The sequence below is a fragment of the Neofelis nebulosa genome, chromosome 7 (assembly GCF_028018385.1).
Source record: "Neofelis nebulosa isolate mNeoNeb1 chromosome 7, mNeoNeb1.pri, whole genome shotgun sequence".
NCBI classification, from domain to species: Eukaryota; Metazoa; Chordata; class Mammalia; order Carnivora; family Felidae; genus Neofelis; species Neofelis nebulosa.
Window position 1 is genome coordinate 28,065,063 of NC_080788.1, and position 21,597 is coordinate 28,086,659.

The 21,597-nt window shown below is 39.6% G+C and overlaps 1 protein-coding gene across 1 annotated transcript in view; it reads right to left on the reverse strand.

Annotated features, from left to right (window-relative positions):
• Positions 1 to 21,597, reverse strand: part of OCA2 (OCA2 melanosomal transmembrane protein) — a 483,960-nt gene that overhangs the window by 302,004 nt on the left and 160,359 nt on the right. Inside the window, exons 10-15 of the mRNA XM_058736912.1 lie at positions 18,799 to 18,870; positions 16,822 to 16,887; positions 14,560 to 14,616; positions 13,351 to 13,475; positions 10,057 to 10,195; positions 1,490 to 1,622 (exon numbers count right to left, since the gene is read on the reverse strand). Of these exons, the coding sequence (XP_058592895.1) occupies positions 1,490 to 1,622; positions 10,057 to 10,195; positions 13,351 to 13,475; positions 14,560 to 14,616; positions 16,822 to 16,887; positions 18,799 to 18,870 (592 nt within the window). The remainder of the gene's footprint in view (positions 1 to 1,489; positions 1,623 to 10,056; positions 10,196 to 13,350; positions 13,476 to 14,559; positions 14,617 to 16,821; positions 16,888 to 18,798; positions 18,871 to 21,597) is intronic.

Here is a 21,597-nt window from a genome sequence, read left to right on the forward strand (position 1 = left end):
CTGAGGGTTACTGGAGGGGTTGTAGGAGGCGGGATGGGCTAAATGGGTAAGGTAAATGGGTAAGGGGCACTAAGGAATCTACTCCTGAAATCGTTGCACTATATGCTAATTTGGATGCAAATTTTTAAAAATAAATGAAAATTAAAAAATAAAAAGGATTACATAAAAAGGACAGTTCTATTTAGCCCCCAACACCTGTGTTTGCACCCCCCTTATCTCCAGTCCCCCATCCTAGGCTCACCCCCTATAGTTCAGGTCCTGTTGGGTGGGCCTATGCCAATCCTAGTGCCCCATGAGCATCTGAAGCACAGGACATGTGCCCACTTGTCCTGCACTTACATCATCTTCAGTTGGGGCTAGGCGGAGGGTCCACCCAGAATTTCTTACTGCTTGGTCATGTTTAAAGTACCATTTCTACATCCACAAGGACACTCCAATGTTTTTTGCATTTGGTCAATAAGCATTTCCTAAAACAGACATTTCTGTGTATCATTCCATTTCTCTGGAAGAGGTGGATGACTACATTTTACTAAGAACAAGCTTGTTTTATATGGATGACTCTTGAGAGGGTATATAAGGTAATATTTTCCAAACTAGAACAAAAATTGTCAAATTCTGAATACAAAAGTCACGAATGAAAGAAAGGCAAATCTGCCAAGTACAGTTACATCTGATGAGCAGGAGGGCTGGTAACAAAACCTATAGATCCTTACCTATTCATACAAAAATGGTATTTTGTTATCTTACTAAAGATAAAACCTGAAGTCCTGTACAACACAAGGACAGAGTAATAACAGGATGAGAGAGGTAAATATACAATCTATGAGCTCTGTGAGGACACCACACCATCTGAAACTACAGAGAAAGAAATGCACCTTTGTTAATGTATTCCTGTCACCCAGATGTGCTCTGCTACCCGGGTAACCTGCACAATGTCCTATATTGGTCTGGCTGAGGAGATGATGGCTATTTCCCAAATAATCTCTTGCTTGTAATATATCCTCATCAGTAATGTTCTCAATAAAACATCTACCAAAATTTTAGGTGAGAAAAATGCAAAGCCATAAGATGGTCATGAGCCCTCTTCCTGCTGCCTGGTGCCTCGCCGATACATTCTTGACTGACATGGTACATTGTCCTCTGTGCTGGATTATGTTGCCACTTTTGTAATCACATTTAATCACAAAGTATGATGTATTTGAACACTAAAGTCTCTATACTATGCTACTTATGTTGTATACATGTGGTTTAATGATGTCATGGCATGCAAACTATAAACAGAAGACATTGCTTCCCACATTTCACTCTACAAAAAACTAAAGAGGTCCATGGATTTAAAGCCCCTGAAAGCACAGTGCATACCAGGAGGCAGATGGGAACATATCTCAGTATGTAAGAAAACTCCTGCCTTTCTGTGGCAATTTCTTCTGGAAAAAATAATATTATAATAGTAAACTCTAAGACTATATGAAGAGGTGTTTATACTCACCAACAATCTCACTGGGCTCCCTGTTATAAAGCTTTTTGTTCCAGAAAAGGAGTCTGAGGAGTGGAAAGGAGAACAGTAGAATGAGGCAAATCCCAACGAACATGTGTGCAGTAAATCCTGCGAAGTCCAGGCCCTAGAAATAGAAAAGAGGAAATGAAATGACAGATAGGACTTTCCCCTGAAATAACAGATAGCACAGCTCCCTCTTCAGGGATCACCCCCCACATGAGGGTTCCAGGGAGGGCATAACACCGAGACCCAGCAGGGGCAGGCACATCAGTGTGGTGGATGTTAGCACAAGGGCCACAAAGTCCAGCACAACACCCAAGGAAGAACAGGTACTCTTCTTTACAATATTGAAAATGCTTAAGGTTTGTTTCTTTCATATTGATAAACCAATTCAAACCCGAAAAACAATCAACCTTAGGAGAAAACAAAAACAGGCTATCACAGACACTCTTAATCTTAACTGGGTCTACCTTCACCACACAGGACTGACACATTCTCCCAGGACAAATAAAGACTGACAGGGGCAAAACATTAAACTATGTGGCAATATTTGCCCATTTCAAGATAAACTTGTTTTTTTTTTTAATATTTCATGTAAATCCCTGCTATCTATGTGAAAGAGCATCCTTGGCTGGAGAGCACAGCCCTCTACAGGGTGACCAGTGGCCATCAGGACTGAGGTGGTTCAGAGTGTCCCTACTGTCCACAAGGGGTCCAGGAAAGAACTTCTCCATCTCGTCACACTTCCTTTGCCTGTCTGCAGAACTATCTGCCATGGTCAGCTGCTGAGGATATCTCTCTTTGGGGATAAAATCTCCACTCGGTTAATCTGTCAAGGAATAAGTCAGCAGCGTCATTGGCTGGTTTTGTCTTTCTTTTACTCAGCGCTTATACCTCAACGGTATGGTGAAGGTGATCCCTGAGCCCCCAGCATGACAGATAAAGTTGTTGTCCCCATGAAGTTGTCCATGAGAACCAACTTCTCACTGGTGAGAACTCTAGGTTTTATCTGCAGTGTCTATGGACCACTGGTGCCACAAAGGAGGTTAGAAACCCAGTGACAAAGTGCAGGTATGGGGGGCTACTCCAGGGCAGGAAGGACCACAGTAGTGTGGCAGATATATGTGCTCACACAGAATGTGGGCAAGTCTCTCTACCCCGGGGGGGGGGGGGTGCACTCAGGGGGCTAGAGGGGCAAATCCCAGAGAATGTAAGTGAGTACCTTGAGAGACAGTGCCCAAGACAGGGGTCAGGAAGACCACCTTCAAAAGGTCTGCATTAGGAGGAGAAATATTTACTATATTGTTGCTTATTAAAATTTATTTGTCCTTTTCACTTCTAGAAAAGATCTAAAACCACTTCTAAATTTACTAAAGATATAACTAGAAGCCATTATCGGTAAAGTTGTGTCAGAGTTTAGGCTTGACAGTTGTACAATAATCTGAAGTTCTTAATCTCTTACAGTTAGTTATCTGCACGTTCAGTGGTTACCCGGGAAAACAGCATTACGAACGATAGATGGAGCTGCATGAATTCATCCATACATAGACAGCAAGAAACCTACAAAGAGGTGGGACTCAAAGAATGTTTTTAATGGCCATATAAGATTTCACCACTTTTTTTGTAGTTCTTCAATAAGGATATTACCTTGGACTTGGTGTTCATCTATAGAACTCATGCCCCAAACATCTAGTTTAAAAAAGTCCACAAAACTTTCAGGGACACCTCAAAATCTTTTAATGTCTTCTAAAATTAAAAGCAAAAAGTGTTGCTGGAGGGGAGGTGGGCAGGGACATGGGTTAAATGGACGATGGGTTAAATGGACGAGGGCACTCATTGTGATGAGCACTGGGTGTTGTTGCTAAGTGATGAATCACTAAATTCTACTCCTGAAACTAATATTACACTGTATGTTAGCTGGAATTTAAATAAAAACTGGGAAAAAAGCAAAAGAAGAACTTTTGAGTCAAAGAAAATGGCCTAAAATAATATATGAATATATTTGTCTTTATACCAACTCAGTCATAGAATATAATTAATATTTTTTGAAGGAAGGTGACCACTAAGGCAGAGGTATTTGTATCCTGAGTAATTCTGGGTCCTTTTTTGAACATATTAACTATAAATTTTTTGTCCTGTTAGAAACTATGGGGAAATTGGAAAAAAAAGTGAGGGGTGGATTAAAGAAAGAAAAAGACTAAGGGGGTCCTAGGAGGCCTTCACAACAAAACAATACAACTTTGAGTGGAAGTATTTGGTTGCTACCACAGTTGTAATGGGTGGATTTATCAAGTAAGAACAATGCAGAGTGGGAAAATCACAGCTGAAAAATTTAAGAATAATACAGGCAGATGAAATATATCATGGGATGCAAATATTTTCACTAAGCTTATTAGGTGCATGTATCTGGGCCTACCTGCTGCTTTACGTGCCTCTGTAATTTCCTACACTCTTCTCCTTAATGTTCTCAGTAACAAAACCACCCACTATTACACTTCCATCAATACAATGCTTAAATGCAGCCCTGTCTTGCAAGGTGCTGGTTTTATTTTGTCCCCCTTAGTCTTGTTTTGTACTGTTTTGGTTTGGGATCCACTTAGCTATGTTCTTATTAATTTTCCACAAAGTCCTCATTTGACAGTGGAAGTGGTCAAAATTTTAGGCATGTAAAACTATGAAAAAAGGATCCCCCTCAGAATCATATTAGAACATCCACGGCTTCATAAACTATATATATTCAAAGGGGATATATGTATCATCTGGCTGAGTAACTCTTGGCTCACCAATATCATTTTCTAGGGGTCATGCTTTCAGGGTAACTCTGGGACAAAGTCAAAACAGTCAACTGGGTTGGATAATGGCTTAGCTGAATTTGCTGTATGTTTTCATAAATATCATGGTGTAACTTGAAGATTGAATCATATCTGGATACTCAATAAGTAGAAGACCCCAGCTCTATAGAGTGGGTGTGATGACAGGAGGGATCTGGTGTGGTACATCCTTAATATGAGGATACATGGAGTATGTGGAGGAGAGGTCATGATATACATGGATCTGAGGAAGGTAGAAACCTCTGGAAAAGGCATAGAAATGGGTCATCCCAACACACAGAAAACAAAGCAGGCCATAGAGGGCATGAGGTCTACTACAGAATGTTGACCCAAGACGAAAGATTGTAAAAAAAAAAAAAAATTTTAAAAAAGCAGAACTCCAAGGCCCACAGATATTGGAGAGCCATGTGGAATCAGAAAACCCACAAAGGAAACTAAGAGGAAGTGATAGGAAAGGCAGAGCGGGAAACAGCAGAGAGTGACAGCATCAAAGTTGTCAGCTGATGGAGTGGAAGAAAATGGTGGTGGAAGAGCAGCAAAAGAACACCCCAGCATGCATACTGCATGGTGTGAAAGCCCTGAGGAATGTCCCAGTGTACACTTCTCTGGGGCACCATGGAGAAAGTCTTCCTCTGACCTATGAGATGTCATTCAGAAGCACAGGGGACATGGCTCCCCTAAACAGATTTTTCAAATGTTATTTAAAAGATAGTTAAACAGTTGTGTTCAACACTGATAAGTCTCCCTAGAACAAGCATAAAGGGGTATATGTAACCAGCAAAGGATTACATCCCTGTTAGCCCACTGGGAGATGAAGGAACAAGGCATTATTGAAAGTCCTACTACAGTGTAGAAGGACCCTGGAAGTCTTTCCCACCCACCTGTTCGGTGCTGGAAATCCCACCAACAAAGAACCATCCTAAGAGATCTGGGAGGAGTGAACAGGGTGTAGAAGGGTATGTTGGAAGAACTTTCTTCATAACTCCCTTTAACTTCTTCCTAATCCTCAGGGAATGTGGAAGAATTTTCTTATGTGACTTATTTTACTGTTCCAAAGTCCAGTACTGTTTTTTATAATTCCACTGAATTACATATGGAGTATTAACTTTCTTCATTAATATTTTAAAAATTAATTTCAAAATTAATTTTTATTTTATAATCTTTTTTCTTCCTAGTTCAGTTCATAGATAAACAACCAAATAATGCAGAATAAATGTGCACACAAATGTGTGGCTGTGCTATCATTGATAATGAGGTTTTATAAATTAATCTCTGCTGAAGACACTATCCCTGGAACCATAAGTTCATTTGTATCTCTATACAAATAAGTATTCTCTTATCTCTGAGCTACTATAAAATAAATTAAAACCACACTTGGTTATCTACAAGAGGACATTCATTAGATACCTTTCCTATGATAGACAGTTTAACCCAAAAATTCAAAGAAAGTCATTAAGTAGAAGACAAGGAACTCCATCTTCCATAAAACAAGGATAGCCCTAAAGCCATTTCCCCAGAGGATGTCACTTGGGCACAAAGCTGTGTGAGAAGCCTAGGCTAAGCCTCAATGCAGAGAGGGTGCTCACCTCCACGGCCCTCTGTGAATTTTTATGAAAACCTGACCTTTCTCACTTACTGTCATATTTAAACTCTTGATATTTACAACAGCATGCCAGCATGTCATGGAGGAATGTGGAACTAGTATAAAAGACTGTCCCTTCAGCTTTCTATATGAGTTGGTAGAGGCCCAGGACTCAGAGCCCATCTAGGGTCACATTCTACTGTTTAGTTCAGAGCATTCAGATTTAGGACTCTAAAGGAAGGCTTAAAATGATGCAAAGTTAACTCAGTTTGTGCCAAGAAAGACATCATGCTCAGGATTTTACATTAATACTAATGTGATGCTCGCCAGGGACAGCTAAGCTGTTGCATTAATTCATTAATATGTTGTCATAAGAAGAAGAAAAAAGGGGAGACAAATAAAAGAAACTGAAAGCCAAGTTCTAAAAACAATCTAATGAAATGGAGTAGCCATGCTCTTACTTGAACTATTTCTATACCTATCTTACTATAAATTGTTTTCTATTTGAACTTTTAAGGCTTTAGCTTTTACATTTATGTCTGTGATCCACTTATGAATTAGTTTTTAGGTAAACTGGAAAGTGTGGATTGATGTTCATTTTTCCTGCTTATGAATGTCCAATTTGTTCCAGAACCATTTGTGAAAAAAAAAAATTCTTTCTCCACTGAACTGGCTTTCCACCTTTGTTTGTTAAAAATCATTTGTTCATCTATGTGGAGGTCTACATGCAGACTCTACTTTGTCCCATTTACCTATTTACTTTTAGTGATGCTAATACCACACTGTCTTGACTATTGTAGCTTTATAATAAATCTTGGAATTAGGTAGCACTAGCCCTCCCAATTTGTTCTTCCCATTAAGAGTTATCTTTGGACATTCTGGACACTTGAGTTTCCAAATAAATTTTAGAATCAATCTGTCAATTTCTACCAAAAACAACAAACCTGCTATGGTTTTGATAGGGATTGTATAAATCTGTAGATCAATCTGGGAAGAACTGATATGTTAACAATTTTGGGTCTTCTGATCCATCAACAAAGTATCTCTTTCCATTTAATTAGATCTTTAATTACTCTACAATATTTTATAGTTTTCAGTATACAGGTGTTGCATATGTTTGGTCAGATTTACCCTAAAGTATTTTATATATCAATGCTAATTTCCAATTGTATACTGCTAGAATATAGAAAACCACTAATTTTTCTATATTGATCTTTTATTGCACACTTGTCAAATTTATTATTTCTAGAAGCTTTTTTACAGATTCTTTCAGACTGTCTACATGGACAGTCATGTCATCTGTAAATAAAGACTTTCAATTCTTCCTTTCTGATATGGATGATTTGTATTTCTTTTCTTATCTTATTGTATCAGCTAGAGCCCCCACTAAAATGTTACAATGAAGTGGTGAGAATGGACATCTTTGTCGTGTTTCTGATCTAAGGAAGAGGCATTCACATCTAAGTATTACGCTATCTGTAGTGTTTTCAGAAATGCTCCTTATTGGACTTATAAAGTTCTCTTATTTTCTAGTTTATTGAGAGATTTTTAAGCAGTAATGGATGTTGGATTTTGCCAAATATTTTTCTGCATCTCAATAGATGAACTTTATTATTTAGTTTGTTATTATTTTAGTTTTTATATGAACTTTGTCATTTAGTTTGTTAGTAAATTACACTGATTGGTTTTTCAAATATCATACCAATCTTCCATTCCTAGGATAAATTCTACTTGGTTATGATATATTATCCATTTTTCATATTATTAAATTGGATATGATAATTTTTTTAATTATGTTTAAAAATTAAAAATCAAAAATCTATGTTCATAAAACATTTGTTAAGACTTTTATTACATTGGTTTTGTCCACTTTAGGTGTCAGGATCTCATAGAATGAGTTGGAAAGTATTCTCTCCTCTTTAATTTACTGTGAAGCTTTATGTAGAATTGGTATTATAGCATTATCTCTTCCTTAAGTATTTGGAGAATTCACCAAAAAAGACATCTTAACCTTGGTCTCTCCAGACTCTCAGTTCTGTCTCCTAAACTTGGGCAGTCTGATGAGCTCCACATGGGTTTTTCCCTCTCTGTACTGCATCCTGGAAACTCTCTCAAGGCAGTGAACTGGGGCAATGATAGGGTTCACCTCATTTGCTTCCCAATTCTCAAAAACACTGTAATTTTTTTGTCTGATGCCCTGTATCTTGATTACCATTACCTGGTTTTGCTTTGTTTGGGGTTTTGTTTTTTGAATTTTCGTTAATTTTCTTTTTGGATATCTCAAGCATCAGGGTAAATCCCTGTTACTCTATCTTGGCAGAGCAGAAGCTGTGTATCTTTATTCATCCATGTGTATCTACATACAAACATTCTGGGAAACTAGATGCACCAAATCATTAAGAGGATTTATCTCTGAATGGTGAGATTATGACAATTTTTAAAACTTGTGTGTATGATATACATTTTCTACAATAAATGTATTACTGCAAAATAAAAATAAAACAGTATCTTTCTCTAAAAATAGTTCTGTTCAGGGGCACCTGAGTGGTTGAGTGATCAATTTCAGCTCAGGGCATGATCTCATGGTCCATGAGTTCAAGGCCTGCATCAGGATGTATGCTGACAGCTCAGAGCCTGGAGCCTGCTTCAGATTCTGTGTCTCCCTCTCTCTTTGCCCTTCCCCCACTCATGCTCTGTCTTTCTCAAAAATGAATAAATGTTTTTAAAAAATTAAAAATACTTCTCTTCAAGGTGTCTGATGCCTATCTTCGGTGATAGGTGCTCCTAGAACAGATCACAAGGCTCTGCCACCTTCTGATGTGTTCTGGAATAACATGATACTGGGCATACTGCTCAGTTCACACAGGAAGCCTGGTGAAGTGTTGCCAGTTGGTTTCCCAGGGTAACTAGGGAGCATTAAAGTTTAGACAAAGCACCCAAGTCATACCCTGGATCTCAATACCTTAGAACTATGCTCAAAGGCTTAAATATTTTTATAGAAGACAGCACAAACACACACAAATATACTGGCACACTTCATAGACACACACATAAACATATCATCTAAAATAAATGATACCAATTTGGAAACATTTTTGCTGACACTTCACAGAAGAGATACTGAGAAAATTCTAATGACCAAAGAATGATAAAAGAAACCTATATAATTTCAAACTCTTTAAGATGTATAAAATACTGTTTTCACTCTCTAATACTTTTTTACTTTAGCATACAAAGAAATTATATGTTAATATTTATAAGAGCTTTCCAAAAATTCTTTTTTTTTTTTAAATTTATTTATTTATTTATTTATTTTTTAATATATGAAATTTACTGTCAAATTGGTTTCCATACAACACCCAGTGCTCATCCCAAAAGGTGCCCTCCTCAATACCCATCACCCACCCTGCCCTCCCTCCCACCCCCCATCAACCCTCAGTTTGTTCTCAGTTTTTAACAGTCTCTTATGCTTTGGCTCTCTCCCACTCTAACCTCTTTTTTTTTTTTCCCTTCCCCTCCCCCATGGGTTTCTGTTACGTTTCTCAGGATCCACATAAGAGTGAAACCATATGGTATCTGTCTTTCTCTGTATGGCTTATTTCACTTAGCATCACACTCTCCAGTTCCATCCACGTTGCTACAAAAGGCCATATTTCATTCTTTCTCATTGCCACGTAGTATTCCATTGTGTATATAAACCACAATTTCTTTATCCACAAAAATTCTTAAAGACCTTCATTTTATGACCCTTTAAAAAATGTTTAAGTTCTTCATCAGTGAATTCATCCACCACAATTGAAAATGTGAGGGACAGATTATTTTATTTTTAACATTAGTTGGAAGAAACCTCAGTTCCCATTAATATAATGCAAACATCATCTACTGCACCTAAGTACATCATGTTATCCATCCTTTTCTTAATAATTTATCAGAATGGAAATGAATCAATTCAAACCACTTCACTCTACACTGGAGGATCAGTCACCTAATCTCCCCTCTCAAGATAACCAATAACACTTAATATGAAGAAGTGACATAGAAGAGCTTAATTTCTAATAAAGTCTTCCACATTGGGTAGAATGCCAAATGGGCAGGTAAGTTGGGACCTATATTTATTGAAAGCAACCCTATTACACTGTACATACCATCTTCCTCAACTCCTGGTTGGAAACAATAATGACGTTTGGTGGGTCCCCAATGGCAGTGGCAGCTCCTCCAATATTTGTGAAGATCACTTCTGCAATGAGGACTTGTCTTGGATCAAGGTTGAGCACCTCACACAATCTGTCACAAATGGAGGAAAATAAAAGTAGGCATGTTCTTCAATTGTGCAATCTAAATATTTTTAATGCACTTGTTTGTGTAAGGGAGGCACACCACACACACACACACACACACACACACACACCTATAAGAAGTACAATGCTGGAGGATGAACAAAGACAATGTTTACAGAGCTACAGTTGACCCTCAGAATTGCATTTCTTTGAAAGTCAACCAACCACCCACCTGTGGTTGGTTTCACATCAGTGTGAAAATGTACCCTCATCAACCCCCCACAGATCTGGAGGGAGCACAGTCCCTTGTGTGCAGGCCCTGACACAAGTCTGCTGGCCACCAGACCCTTCTGAGTCAGGGGTGGGGCAGAGCAGACAGCACCACAACTCAGTAGCTTACACCAAGTCTACCAACGTAATTCATTACCCACCTTCCCTTTCTCAGATGCTATCTTCTTGCCCCTCCCCTCTAAATACTATCCATAGACTTCTTCCTTAGAGAAGGAGCACACACTCTACAGCTGTGGTTCCCTATCTTGACTGCACATAAGATTTGTCTGGGAACCTTTGAAAGTCCTGCTGCCCGGCCCATGACAGACTAATCCCTGGGAGTGGGCCTGGGCAGCAGAAGTCTACAGGCTCCCAATGTGGATACAATGAGCCCAAAGTTGAAAATGTTGGGATTCCTGGGTGGCTCAGTCAGTTAAGCCTCTGACTCTTGATTTTGGCTCAGGTCGTGATCTCTCACAGTCACGAGATGGAGCCCTGCTCCACTGAGTGTGGAGCCTACTTGAGATTCTGTCCCTCCCTCTCCCTCTGCCCCTCCCTCACTTGTGTGCTCTCTCACACATGCTTTCTCTCAAAAAAAAAATTAGAGAGAGAGAGAGAGAGAGAGAGAGAAAGAAAGAAAGAAAGAAAGAAAGAAAGAAAGAAAGAAAGAAAGAAAGAAAGAAAGAAAGAAAGAAAGAAAAATAGATGTTGCTCTAAAGAAGGTTTGGGAAACACATCATGGCCCACCACGCCTGCCAATCCATACTGTCTACTTCCATATAGAAACCAGGCCTTGGGCTACCAGGCTGCTGCACTCAAGGGTCCTTCCCTTCATCTCCCAGGTCAGAGAGAAACTAACAGTACATCTGAAGGGGATCAGCCTACAGAGCCATGTGGAAACTGAAGAGGGAACGGTGTCTGGGGATGAATGAATGAATGAATGAATGAATGAATGAATGAATCCAAGAATGAATCCAAAAACAGGATTTAACCCCAATCAGCAGCAGCAGTAGCGCTCAGCTGAGGAAGTTTCCAGGATCTGCCTCAAGCAAGAAAATTATTAGTGTACGTGAATCAACAATGGTAGAGCAAGCACAGAGATGGCATCCTATCTAAATGGACCAAGCTGTTTAACTGTGAAGACTATGCTCCTCCAGACAAAGGCAGAAAAACATGATTAAGCTTATAAAGTCATGAAGAATATGGTAATATATATAGTGAATATGAATACACTAACACTTAAATCTTGAAAGCTGTAACTTTTAGACAAAGAATTGCTACTCACAGAAAATTACAAAGCTGGTTGCTGTAGTAGTGAGGATATAAACAAATCCTAGCAAGGCTGAGAAAACCCTCAGCTTTCTAGACTGTCCAGGAATGCCAGGAATATGGGTACCCCATGGAAGCCTGCTCTCATTGGAACTGTCATCAGAGAGCACAATGATATTCTGGGACCTGGTGCATAGGTGATAGTATGGCTTTTAAACCAGTGACAGCAGCAGAGTCACCTTGGTTGAAGGGGGTGAAGGTCCCCTGCCTCTTGCCCTTGAGGTGTCCTAGAGGCAGAGTTTGGTGTCTGCCATTAGTAGTGCATGTTACAGATTACAGCACCCTTGAGCCACATTTGTTCCAGCCTTCATTTGCCCTCAGGAGAACCCCACATACTAGGAAGTGCCACACACCCCTGCACAGGAAGGCTAAATCCCTGTCTGCATGTGGGGCATGACAATGCAGCCAAGCTTGCAGGAGCTTGGGCAAGAGACCAACTCTCAACAACCAACTCTCAACACTGCAGACTGCACCTGTGGGGACGCTGCCTGTTCTCTGCTCTTCTCCACCCTTATTTCTCCTCCCCTTATCCCCCACTCCAATTCACTCCACCTCTGAGAGACACCATTCTTCAAATTCCAAAGGCATCACCTAGATTTACTTCTGAGCCTTGGAAGTAGCCCCTTTTTGGTCACTTTGAACTTTTTGTCACATCAGCAAAGGGAACATGGGTACTAGATTAAGCAACCAGAACACACTTGAACTTACTGTGTCTCGTGCCTCGTGTCTAAGAGGGTCTCCTATCTAACAGAATCCTTAAAACACTAGCTTAGGTTAGTCCTTTTGATGCTACCATCCAGATCAGTGGAGCTGAGGTGACTTGTCTGGCACCCTTCACTACCTACCTTCCTCCCATGAACACTCAGGGAGTATGTGTTTCCCTACAACCAAGTACCAGGACATGGTGGGTCCAAGCACGGAAGGGCCATGATATGCTGGGGAACCATCTTCAAAGTAACTAACATAAAGTCTAGATAAAAGTATAGTTCCATGGCCTTACAAGTGGCCTGCATAATGACCAGGACTGAAGCTCAAGCTTCAAGAGATTCAAGACAAATGGCCTCTGATGTTCAATAAATGTCTAATTAATGAAATGTCTAATTTAAAGAAATGAAATGGAATCAAATTGAATTTCTCTTTCCCAAAGTTACCCTGCAGAGCCTTGTCAGGCCAGGTCCCATAAGCCTCCAAGCCTGAGGAGAGCAAGATGGCTGCTCCAACTTCCCCAGCACCTGGATACATGTCCCTGACCATCTGGCAGGAGCTTCCACACTGCTCTGCTTCACCTGTGACCATCTCAATGGATAAGAACTCCTGTAACCCATCTGCCCCACACCCCTGGACAGCAAAGTCTACATCTGGTGACTTCCATGTATATATCTATGGCCGCCACTGCTTCTGCCATAGCCATGGCCACAAGCAAAAGCCATAGCCATAGCCATGAGCACTGAGCACCACAGTCCTGGAGGATGCACGAGCTGGACCAGGGCACACCAGCAAAGGGAACATGGGGACTAGATTGAGCAACCAGAACACACCACCATACAGGGCCACTCTACATACCTTATCGTCACAGGAGTAAAAAGCAGCAATGTGGTGACATTGTCTAGGAAGGCAGACAGGACAGCGGCAATGAGACACAACATGATGATCATGGCCCACACTCTTCCCCTAGAGAGCTGGTACGTCTGAGATGTACACACAGAGAAAGGAACAAGCCAGGATCAGTGGGGTTGAAGAATAGATGTGACTTTTCATTACAGATTATAAGAGCCAGTGATCCAAATAGCCACAACATGGTGGATTAAAACTTAGACCAATGAGTTCCTAAATTTGCTAAGATGAGGAAGTGATGGCCTGTACGTGGACATTCTGAATCCACCATGATTTACCCTCCTTCCCTCTGATTCTCCTTCTTCACAGTGCCCTTTGATGGTTCACTGGTCACAAGGTGATTGCCCTCTATCCCTTTAACATTATCCAGTATCTTACAATCTCCTTTTGGTTAGACAGCCTGGGCTATGACCCTCAAGCCTGCTGATTGTTGGTTATCTAAGGGACTTATATCTTAAGGATTTTCAGTACCAAGACATTGAGAGGAAGAGACCAGATATTTGAAGATGCAAGATGGTACACAAAGATGGCAAAAATTCTGTCATTCAGAGAATGACAAAGCAAAGGGCTTTGATGAGTAAATAGTCTTTTAGAAGAACTTTCCAGTTCAAAAAAGAAAATCAAGCACAACACTTTTGCATTAGCAAAACATGGTAAGATCTCCTCTCACCAACCCTGAGTCATAGCACCAGTGCAGAGTCTGGCCGTCAGAACTTGCTGGCGGATTTCCCGGGATTCCAGTTATAAAAGTGAATGTTTATATGTTCAATAATTAGAAAGTCATCAATGAAATTATTTCAACACAAAGTAATCAGAAGCTGATGACCTGAAATATTTAGATGCTCTAAAATGCAAAACAATTTTTGATATGAAGCTCTCAACTTGCCAATTTAACTAATGCTACACAAACATTCAACCCAAATACTCTTTTCCTTGATCTCCTTCAGTTTATTGAGAAGATCAAAGTGTTGCTCAGAGCCACCTAACTTAGGACAGCAATTGTACCCAGGCTTACACCCATAATTTTGTAAAGGAAGATGGAATTTTAAAATATTTGCTTTAAGTGGTAGCTTTATTGACTGAATATGTAATGGTAAATAACAGTGAATTAATACATAAATATTAATACATAAATATTAAATCCCACATCAAACCTACCTTTACAGCACAATAATCAAAAAATCCAGTTTCTGAAAATATGGCTACTAAGATCATCTGTGGGGCAAACAGAAAAAGGAGACAAGAGGAATCTTTTAGAAGTGTACCATCCCGAAAGGACATCAGAGTGATCAGTTACAAGGCCTCTGCATGAAAGCTACCACTTCATCAAGCTTCTTGCTCTTTTGCTGAGTGCAGTCCACTTAGTAACTTCCTGAATAGAGCCTCTTGCTATAAGGCTTGCACCTCTATTTTTGTCCAGGTAAATTATCATTCCACCTAATCTTCACAAAAATCATCAGGTGTTACCATTACTCTCTGTTTTATAGATGAGGAAACCACAGGGCAGAGATGGGAGATGACTTGCTCACAGACACAAAGCTAGAAGCAGGAAGGGAAATGAGCCGGAATGTGGCCTTCTGCACCTAAATGTCCACACAAGCAACAATTAAATATTTTAAGATTTTTAAACTGAGTTAAATTTTGTTTCCTAAAATAATGGGACAGATTTCCATCACCAATTTGACCAAGAGACACAAATAAGATCAGTTACATTGAAATGATTATTCTCTGGGTTCACAGAACCCAGAGAAGATTTTGGAAGATTCTTTATTTAATTATGTAAATTAAAGTACTTAGAAAACAGTAGGCCCAATATCATCTTTCAAATATTTAGTACAAAACAAAAATTTCCAAAAGTCAGTTTAGACTCAATACAAATATCTACCTTGTCTATAATGACCATCGATGTTCATCCTAATCCAAATGGCCACCTGTTACTGTCTGTAGAATGTGGTGTTTCACTCACCAATAGAAGCTTCACATGAACTGAATGGGTAGGTCCTATGTGGTCTTCCATCATTGTGGGGAAGCTGGTCCACACATTTGCTGCCAAAACTACCCAAAAGAGACTTAAATTCAGGGACCAGGGTTAAGTGGCCCCATGGGGTGGCTAACTGCCATGAAATAAAGAGGAAAAGGCAGGAGCCTGGATACATAAACTATCTTTGCACCTTCAAAGTTCCAGAATCATAGGAGCTTGCTGAATGGTTTCAACTGAGAAAAAAAAATTAAACCATGTGATATGGGCTCAATTGTGCCACTTTCCTCCACAAATTCCTATGTTGAAATCCTAACCCCAGTACCTCAGGATAAGTTAAAGTGAGGCCCTAATCTAATATGACTGGTATCCTTATAAGCAGAGGAGATAAGCACACAGACACACACAGAGGGAAGATCATGTGAAGATACAGGGAGAAGATGATCATCCACAAGTCAAGCAAAGAGGCCTCAAAAGGAACCAGCACTGCTGACTTGGTCTCAGAAATCTGGCCTGCAGAAATATGAGGAAATAAATTTCTGTTGTTGAAGCCACCAGTCTGTAGTACTTTATTATGGCAGCGCCAGCAAACTAATATATCATTCATTTAAGTTTTTTTAACCTCTTTTATGAGACATCTGGTATGTCTTCCTTCTTCCTTCCGGATGCCCAGACTCTACTACATACTTTTCAAGACCAACAAGAATATGAACTTCTCTATAAAGGCTAAGTTCAGAGCACTGACCTGTCTCCTTACACTCCACTCAGAGAGGAAGCAGCTAGTTTGGGTCACATTGAAGCCTAGAGTAGTATGGCCCTCTCTTATGACTACCAGGGGGGATAAAATATTAGCCAGGAAAATGAAGATACATAATAATCTGCTTTACACAGAGTGGATCTTTTGTCCAGAAAGGGAAAACCCTCCTTCAGACCACTTAGCCATTGTAGGGTCTGTTCAAGAACATGTGAGGCATTCCTACTGCTATTCAGGATCTTATCAAATTTCACTTATTATAGTTAAATTGGTTTATGACACACAAACTATTACTTAGGTTCAATTTCTTTCATTTTCCATGTATTTAATTACAGGTGTTTTTCCAATCACCAAAACTTACATGGTTCACTTATTCGGGATAATCCATTGTATATTTTAAGGGAAGCAACTCAAAAATGTTACTAAGTTATCTAAATGACAATATTATTTAACTATCAGACAGGACTAAGACTGCAATTCTCCAGCTAACTAACCAGAGCACCAATCATTTCATTCCTCCACAGGAGAAATTGGCTAGGCCTGCGCTAACACTTCTTAATCAAGCCCTAATTGTCAAGCAGTACAATGTCTTTAATATAATGAAGGATTATCAGCAGTGGCAGCAAAAGAGAAGGCCCCAGATTACAGCAGGCTTGGAGTCCTGTCCCACTAAGAGGATTATAATTACCATGCCAAATAGCAGGGCCAAGGTCTCAAAATCAATCCACTCCACCACATGGGTCAGGCTGGGTCTCTGCAATCAAAGTACAAATTTCCCAATTAATTTGAGGCATCATCCTTCTGGTGATAGCTGTAAAAAAACGTGCCACTCTTTATAGCAAGCCCACTCATTTGACCAGAGTCAAAAATCATACTATCCACTTGTTTTTAAAATTAGAGTATAACATCAATGAAAAACATCAATGAAACATCAATGACCCAAGACATCATAATGTCAAGCTTATACACTTAGTAACAAGAAAAGCAAATTTCCTAAACCCTGTCCCTGGCAACTCCAACTCCAGAACTGCAGCCTGAAATGCAGGACTGGTCCTTGAGATCAGTGAAGTTCCCACATGCCTTCCTTGGTATTGGAGCATGAGGCCAGGATGGCAATAATTGAAAGATACACTTGTCCTACTCACCAGTTGTTCATCCACTCTCACTTCATCTTCTAACAACCCTGCAGAGTAGGGAAGGCTGGGGTCATGGGGAATTGGGAGCACAGAGTATGAAGTGAGGGCACTTTGAGAGTCTCGTTGTTGGGAAAGGACAGCATGGTGGCCCAAGGAGCTACCGGCAGCACAAGATGTGTGCTGCATTAATGGTTTCTAAAACAAAATAGCTACTACTACATTACTCCTTAACAGTTAATAAAAATAACAGTGGTTTATGTATAAGTTTTAGCATTCTGGGACATTTTACCCTTAGGGTTAGTATTTTTTTATACAAACTCTAGCCAAAATGAATGAATGAATGAATGAATGAATGAATGAATAACAACATAGCCCCACATAGTTTTTTAAACCAGTTATTATTCTTTGGCTAACTAAATGGCCTTTAGTAGTACTTCGAAGAAAAAATCCTTTAAATTCTATAGATTTATTTTTTTCTTTTCAAATTTCTATTTAAATTCGAGTTAGTTAACATACAGTGTAACATTGGTTTCAGGAGCAGAACTCAGTGATTCATCACTTACATACAACCCTCAGTGCCCATCCCAAAAGGTGCCCTCCTTAATGCCCATCACTCAACTATCCCCCACACACCTGGTTCCATCAACTCTCAGTTTATTCTCTATTGTTAAGAGTCTCTTATGGTTTGTCCCCCCCCTCTTTTTTTCCACTTCCCCCATATGTTCATCCGTTTTGTTTCTTAAATTCCACATATGAATGAAATCATATGGCATTTGTCTTTATCTGACATTTATTTTGCTGTTGCTGGGAATGCAAACTGGTGCAGCCACTCTGGAAAACAGTATGGAGGTTCCTCAAAAAGTTAAAAATATAACTAACTACCCTATAACCCAGCAATTGCACTACTAGGTATTTACCCAAAGGATACAAAAATATGGAGTTGTTTTCAAATCCAGCTCTGTGTGCTACCACCTTCTTCAGTTCCAGCACTGTTCCTTCAACAATGGCAGGCCTCTATCTCCAGTGGACACTTGGGCTCTCTTGCTTTTGCTTCTCTACATTCAGTCCTATGTTCCTGCCAGACAGGCCACATGCAGACCCTGATGTGGTGCCATCACCCCCAAACATGCATCTCCAGGGACCTCCTGATGTCTGCAAGACAGAACTCCAACCTCACCATTTCTCACCTCTCTGCTCCAGGCAGGATGGCACCCTCTAGTTCCCTAGGGCTGACAGCACCCAGAGCCAAATCTAACCATTCAGCTACACAGCCCTGAGCAACTGCATAGCGATGAGCCTTTCCTCAGCTAAAATGCAAAATAAGAAATGTGTGTGAAAGTCAAATGAAAAACATCATCAATGTTGATAAGGTTTGTTGGTTCATGCCTCCAACATGGTTCCTGAGGGAGAAATGTGGAAATAGCATATAAAAGAATGAAAATCACTAGCTAATGCCTAATTGTTGGACTATCTTTGAATCTTATATTCTATAGAGTGGTAAGCCATTGACTCAAAATGTTACAACTTACGTCTCCAATCACAGCCAGCGCTGCTAATGCTGCAAGGGAACCCAACATGGCTGCCAGTGTTCTGTGAACAATCTGGAAAGGAACATAGGAAATTATTGCATTCCAGTCCACAGGGTTTTAAAACGTACAAAAAGCCTATATTGCTATTAGCATCCATCAATGTTATTTCTATATGCCATTTTATACCATATCTATTAAAAATACATATAAATCAGGGGTCCTTTTATTTCAGAATCTGGAAACCCCAAATACACGCACAAACACCACCAGTCTGCCTTCTAATGAAAGCTAATTTCATTTCCTGAATAATTAGATGACCCAGGAATAGAAGCAGAAGGCTAACGTATGTTCTATAAGGAAGCCTGCAGTAAATTGTCATTAATTATTTACCATATAACCCTGAGGAAAGTAGACCATTAGTTCCACAACATATATCAATTCTTCCCAATTAATGACACTGTTATTAAACCAAAGGTACATAGCCAAATGCTTAATCTAATTGAGATTTCAGTGTTACCACTGAATCATGAAAGTATGTTTTCTATTTAATTATAATTCAAATGGACATGGAATTTCTGAGACAAAATATTTTCGTAGAAAGGCAAGGATGCAGAGAAATTGGAACCCTCAAACATTGATGGTGGGAGGGGTGCCTGGGTGGCATAGCCAGTTAAGCATCCAACTTCAGCTCGGGTCATGATCTTGCAGTCTGTGGGTTCGAGCCCCACATCCAGCTCCGTACTGACAGCTCAGATCCTGGAGCCTGCTTTAGATTCTGTCTTCCTCTCTCTCTGCCCCTCCCCCGCTCATGTTCTGTCTCCCTCTCTCTCAAAAATAAACAAGCATTAAAAAATATAAAATAAAATATTGCTGGTGGGAATATAAAATGGTGCAGCCCTCATGAAAAAGTTTGGAAGTTTCTTAAAAAGTTAAATAATAAATTACCATATGACCAGAAATTCCTCTCTTAGGAATCTACCTAGGAGAAATGAAAATATATGTCCTATTAAATTAACTAAATGAGGCCATTAAATACAGAAGTGGTTCTAATGCCTTAGCAGCCTACATAAGCAAACCAAAATCTAAGCCTATAATAAATGCCTCAAGACTAAAAGATCAAAATCTATAGGGCATCTGGTGGCTCAGTTGATTAGCATCTGACTTTTGATTTCTGCTCAGAATATGATCTCACAGTTTGAGATTGAGCACTGTGTTGCTGGACTCTGCCATATCAGCGCAGAGCCTGCTTGGAATTCTCTCTCTCCTCTTTCTCTGCCCCACCCCACCCCATGCCTCTCTCTCTCTCTCTCTCTCTCTCTCTCTCTCTCTCTCTCTCTCTCTCTCTCTCTCTCTCTTTCCAAATAATTAAACATTGAAAAAAAAAAGAAATCAAAATCTAAGAACAACTGATCATAAACAGCTAACTAGGCTTCCCAAATAAGGCAGATGCTTCAGCTATAGCCAATCAAATCATTTTTTTACTTTGCTTTCCCCATTTTCTCTGTAAAAGTCTTTCCCATAGCTCCTGTTGATAGAGTACTTCAAACCACTTCCAGTTTGGCACTGCCCAATTCTAACTGATTTTTGGTCAAATAAACTCTTAAAAATGTACTATACCTCAGTTTATCTTTTTAACACTTCACATAAAGCATAAATGTTCATAGCAACATTACTCAAAATAGGCAAAACCTGGAAACATTCCAAATGTCTATCCATGATGAGTGGATAAACAAAATGTAGTATATGCTACAACATGGAGCTAATGATACATGCTATATTATGAATGAACCCAAAATGCATTCTGGAAAGTGAAAAAGTGAAACATAAAAGACTACATTGTGCCATTCCATTTATATGAACTGTCCAGAAAAGGTTGATTTAGAGATACAGAAAGATCAGGGTTGCCTGTGGCTGGAGGTAACAATAAGGACTGACTCCAAATGGGCCCTAGGGATCTTTATGGGATAAATGAATATTCTAAAATTGTATCATGCTTTTTCTATTTTTTTGTGTCTTCTTCAATTTCTTTCATAAGCTTTCTAGGTTTTCAGCATATAGATTTTTCACTTCTCCTGGATACGAAGAAAAAATATTGCTAAAATGTTGATACTACCCAAAGCAATCTACATATTCAATGCAATCCCTATCAAAATAACACCAGCATTCTTCACAGACTAGAACAAATAATCCTAAAATTTGTATGGAACCAGAAAAGACCCTGAATAGCCAAAGCAATCTTGAAAAAGAATACCAAAGCAGGAGGCATCACAATCCCAGAATTCAAGCTATACTACAAAGCTCTAATCATCAAGACATTATGGTACTGGCACAAGAACAGACACTCAGATCAATGGAACAGAATAGAGAACCCAGAAAGGGACCCACAAATGTATGGCCAACTGATCTTTGACAAAGCAGGAAAGAACACCCAAAGGAATAAAGACAGTCTCTTCAGCAAGTGGTGCTTGGAAAACTGGACAGTGACATACAGAAGAATGAACCTGGACCACTTTCTTATACCATGGAAAATGGATGAAAGATCTCAGTGTAGGACAGGAAGCCATCAAAATCCTTGAGGAGAAAGCAGACAAAAACCTCTTTGATCTTGGCCGCAACAACTTCTTACTCAACACGTCTCTGGAGGCAAGGGAAACAAAAGCAAAAATGAACTACTGGGACCTCATCAAAATAAAAAGCTTCTGCACAGCAAAGGAAAACAATCAGCAAAATGAAAAAGCAACCAAGGGAATGGGAAAAGATATTTGCAAACTACATATCAGATAAAGGGTTAGTATCCAA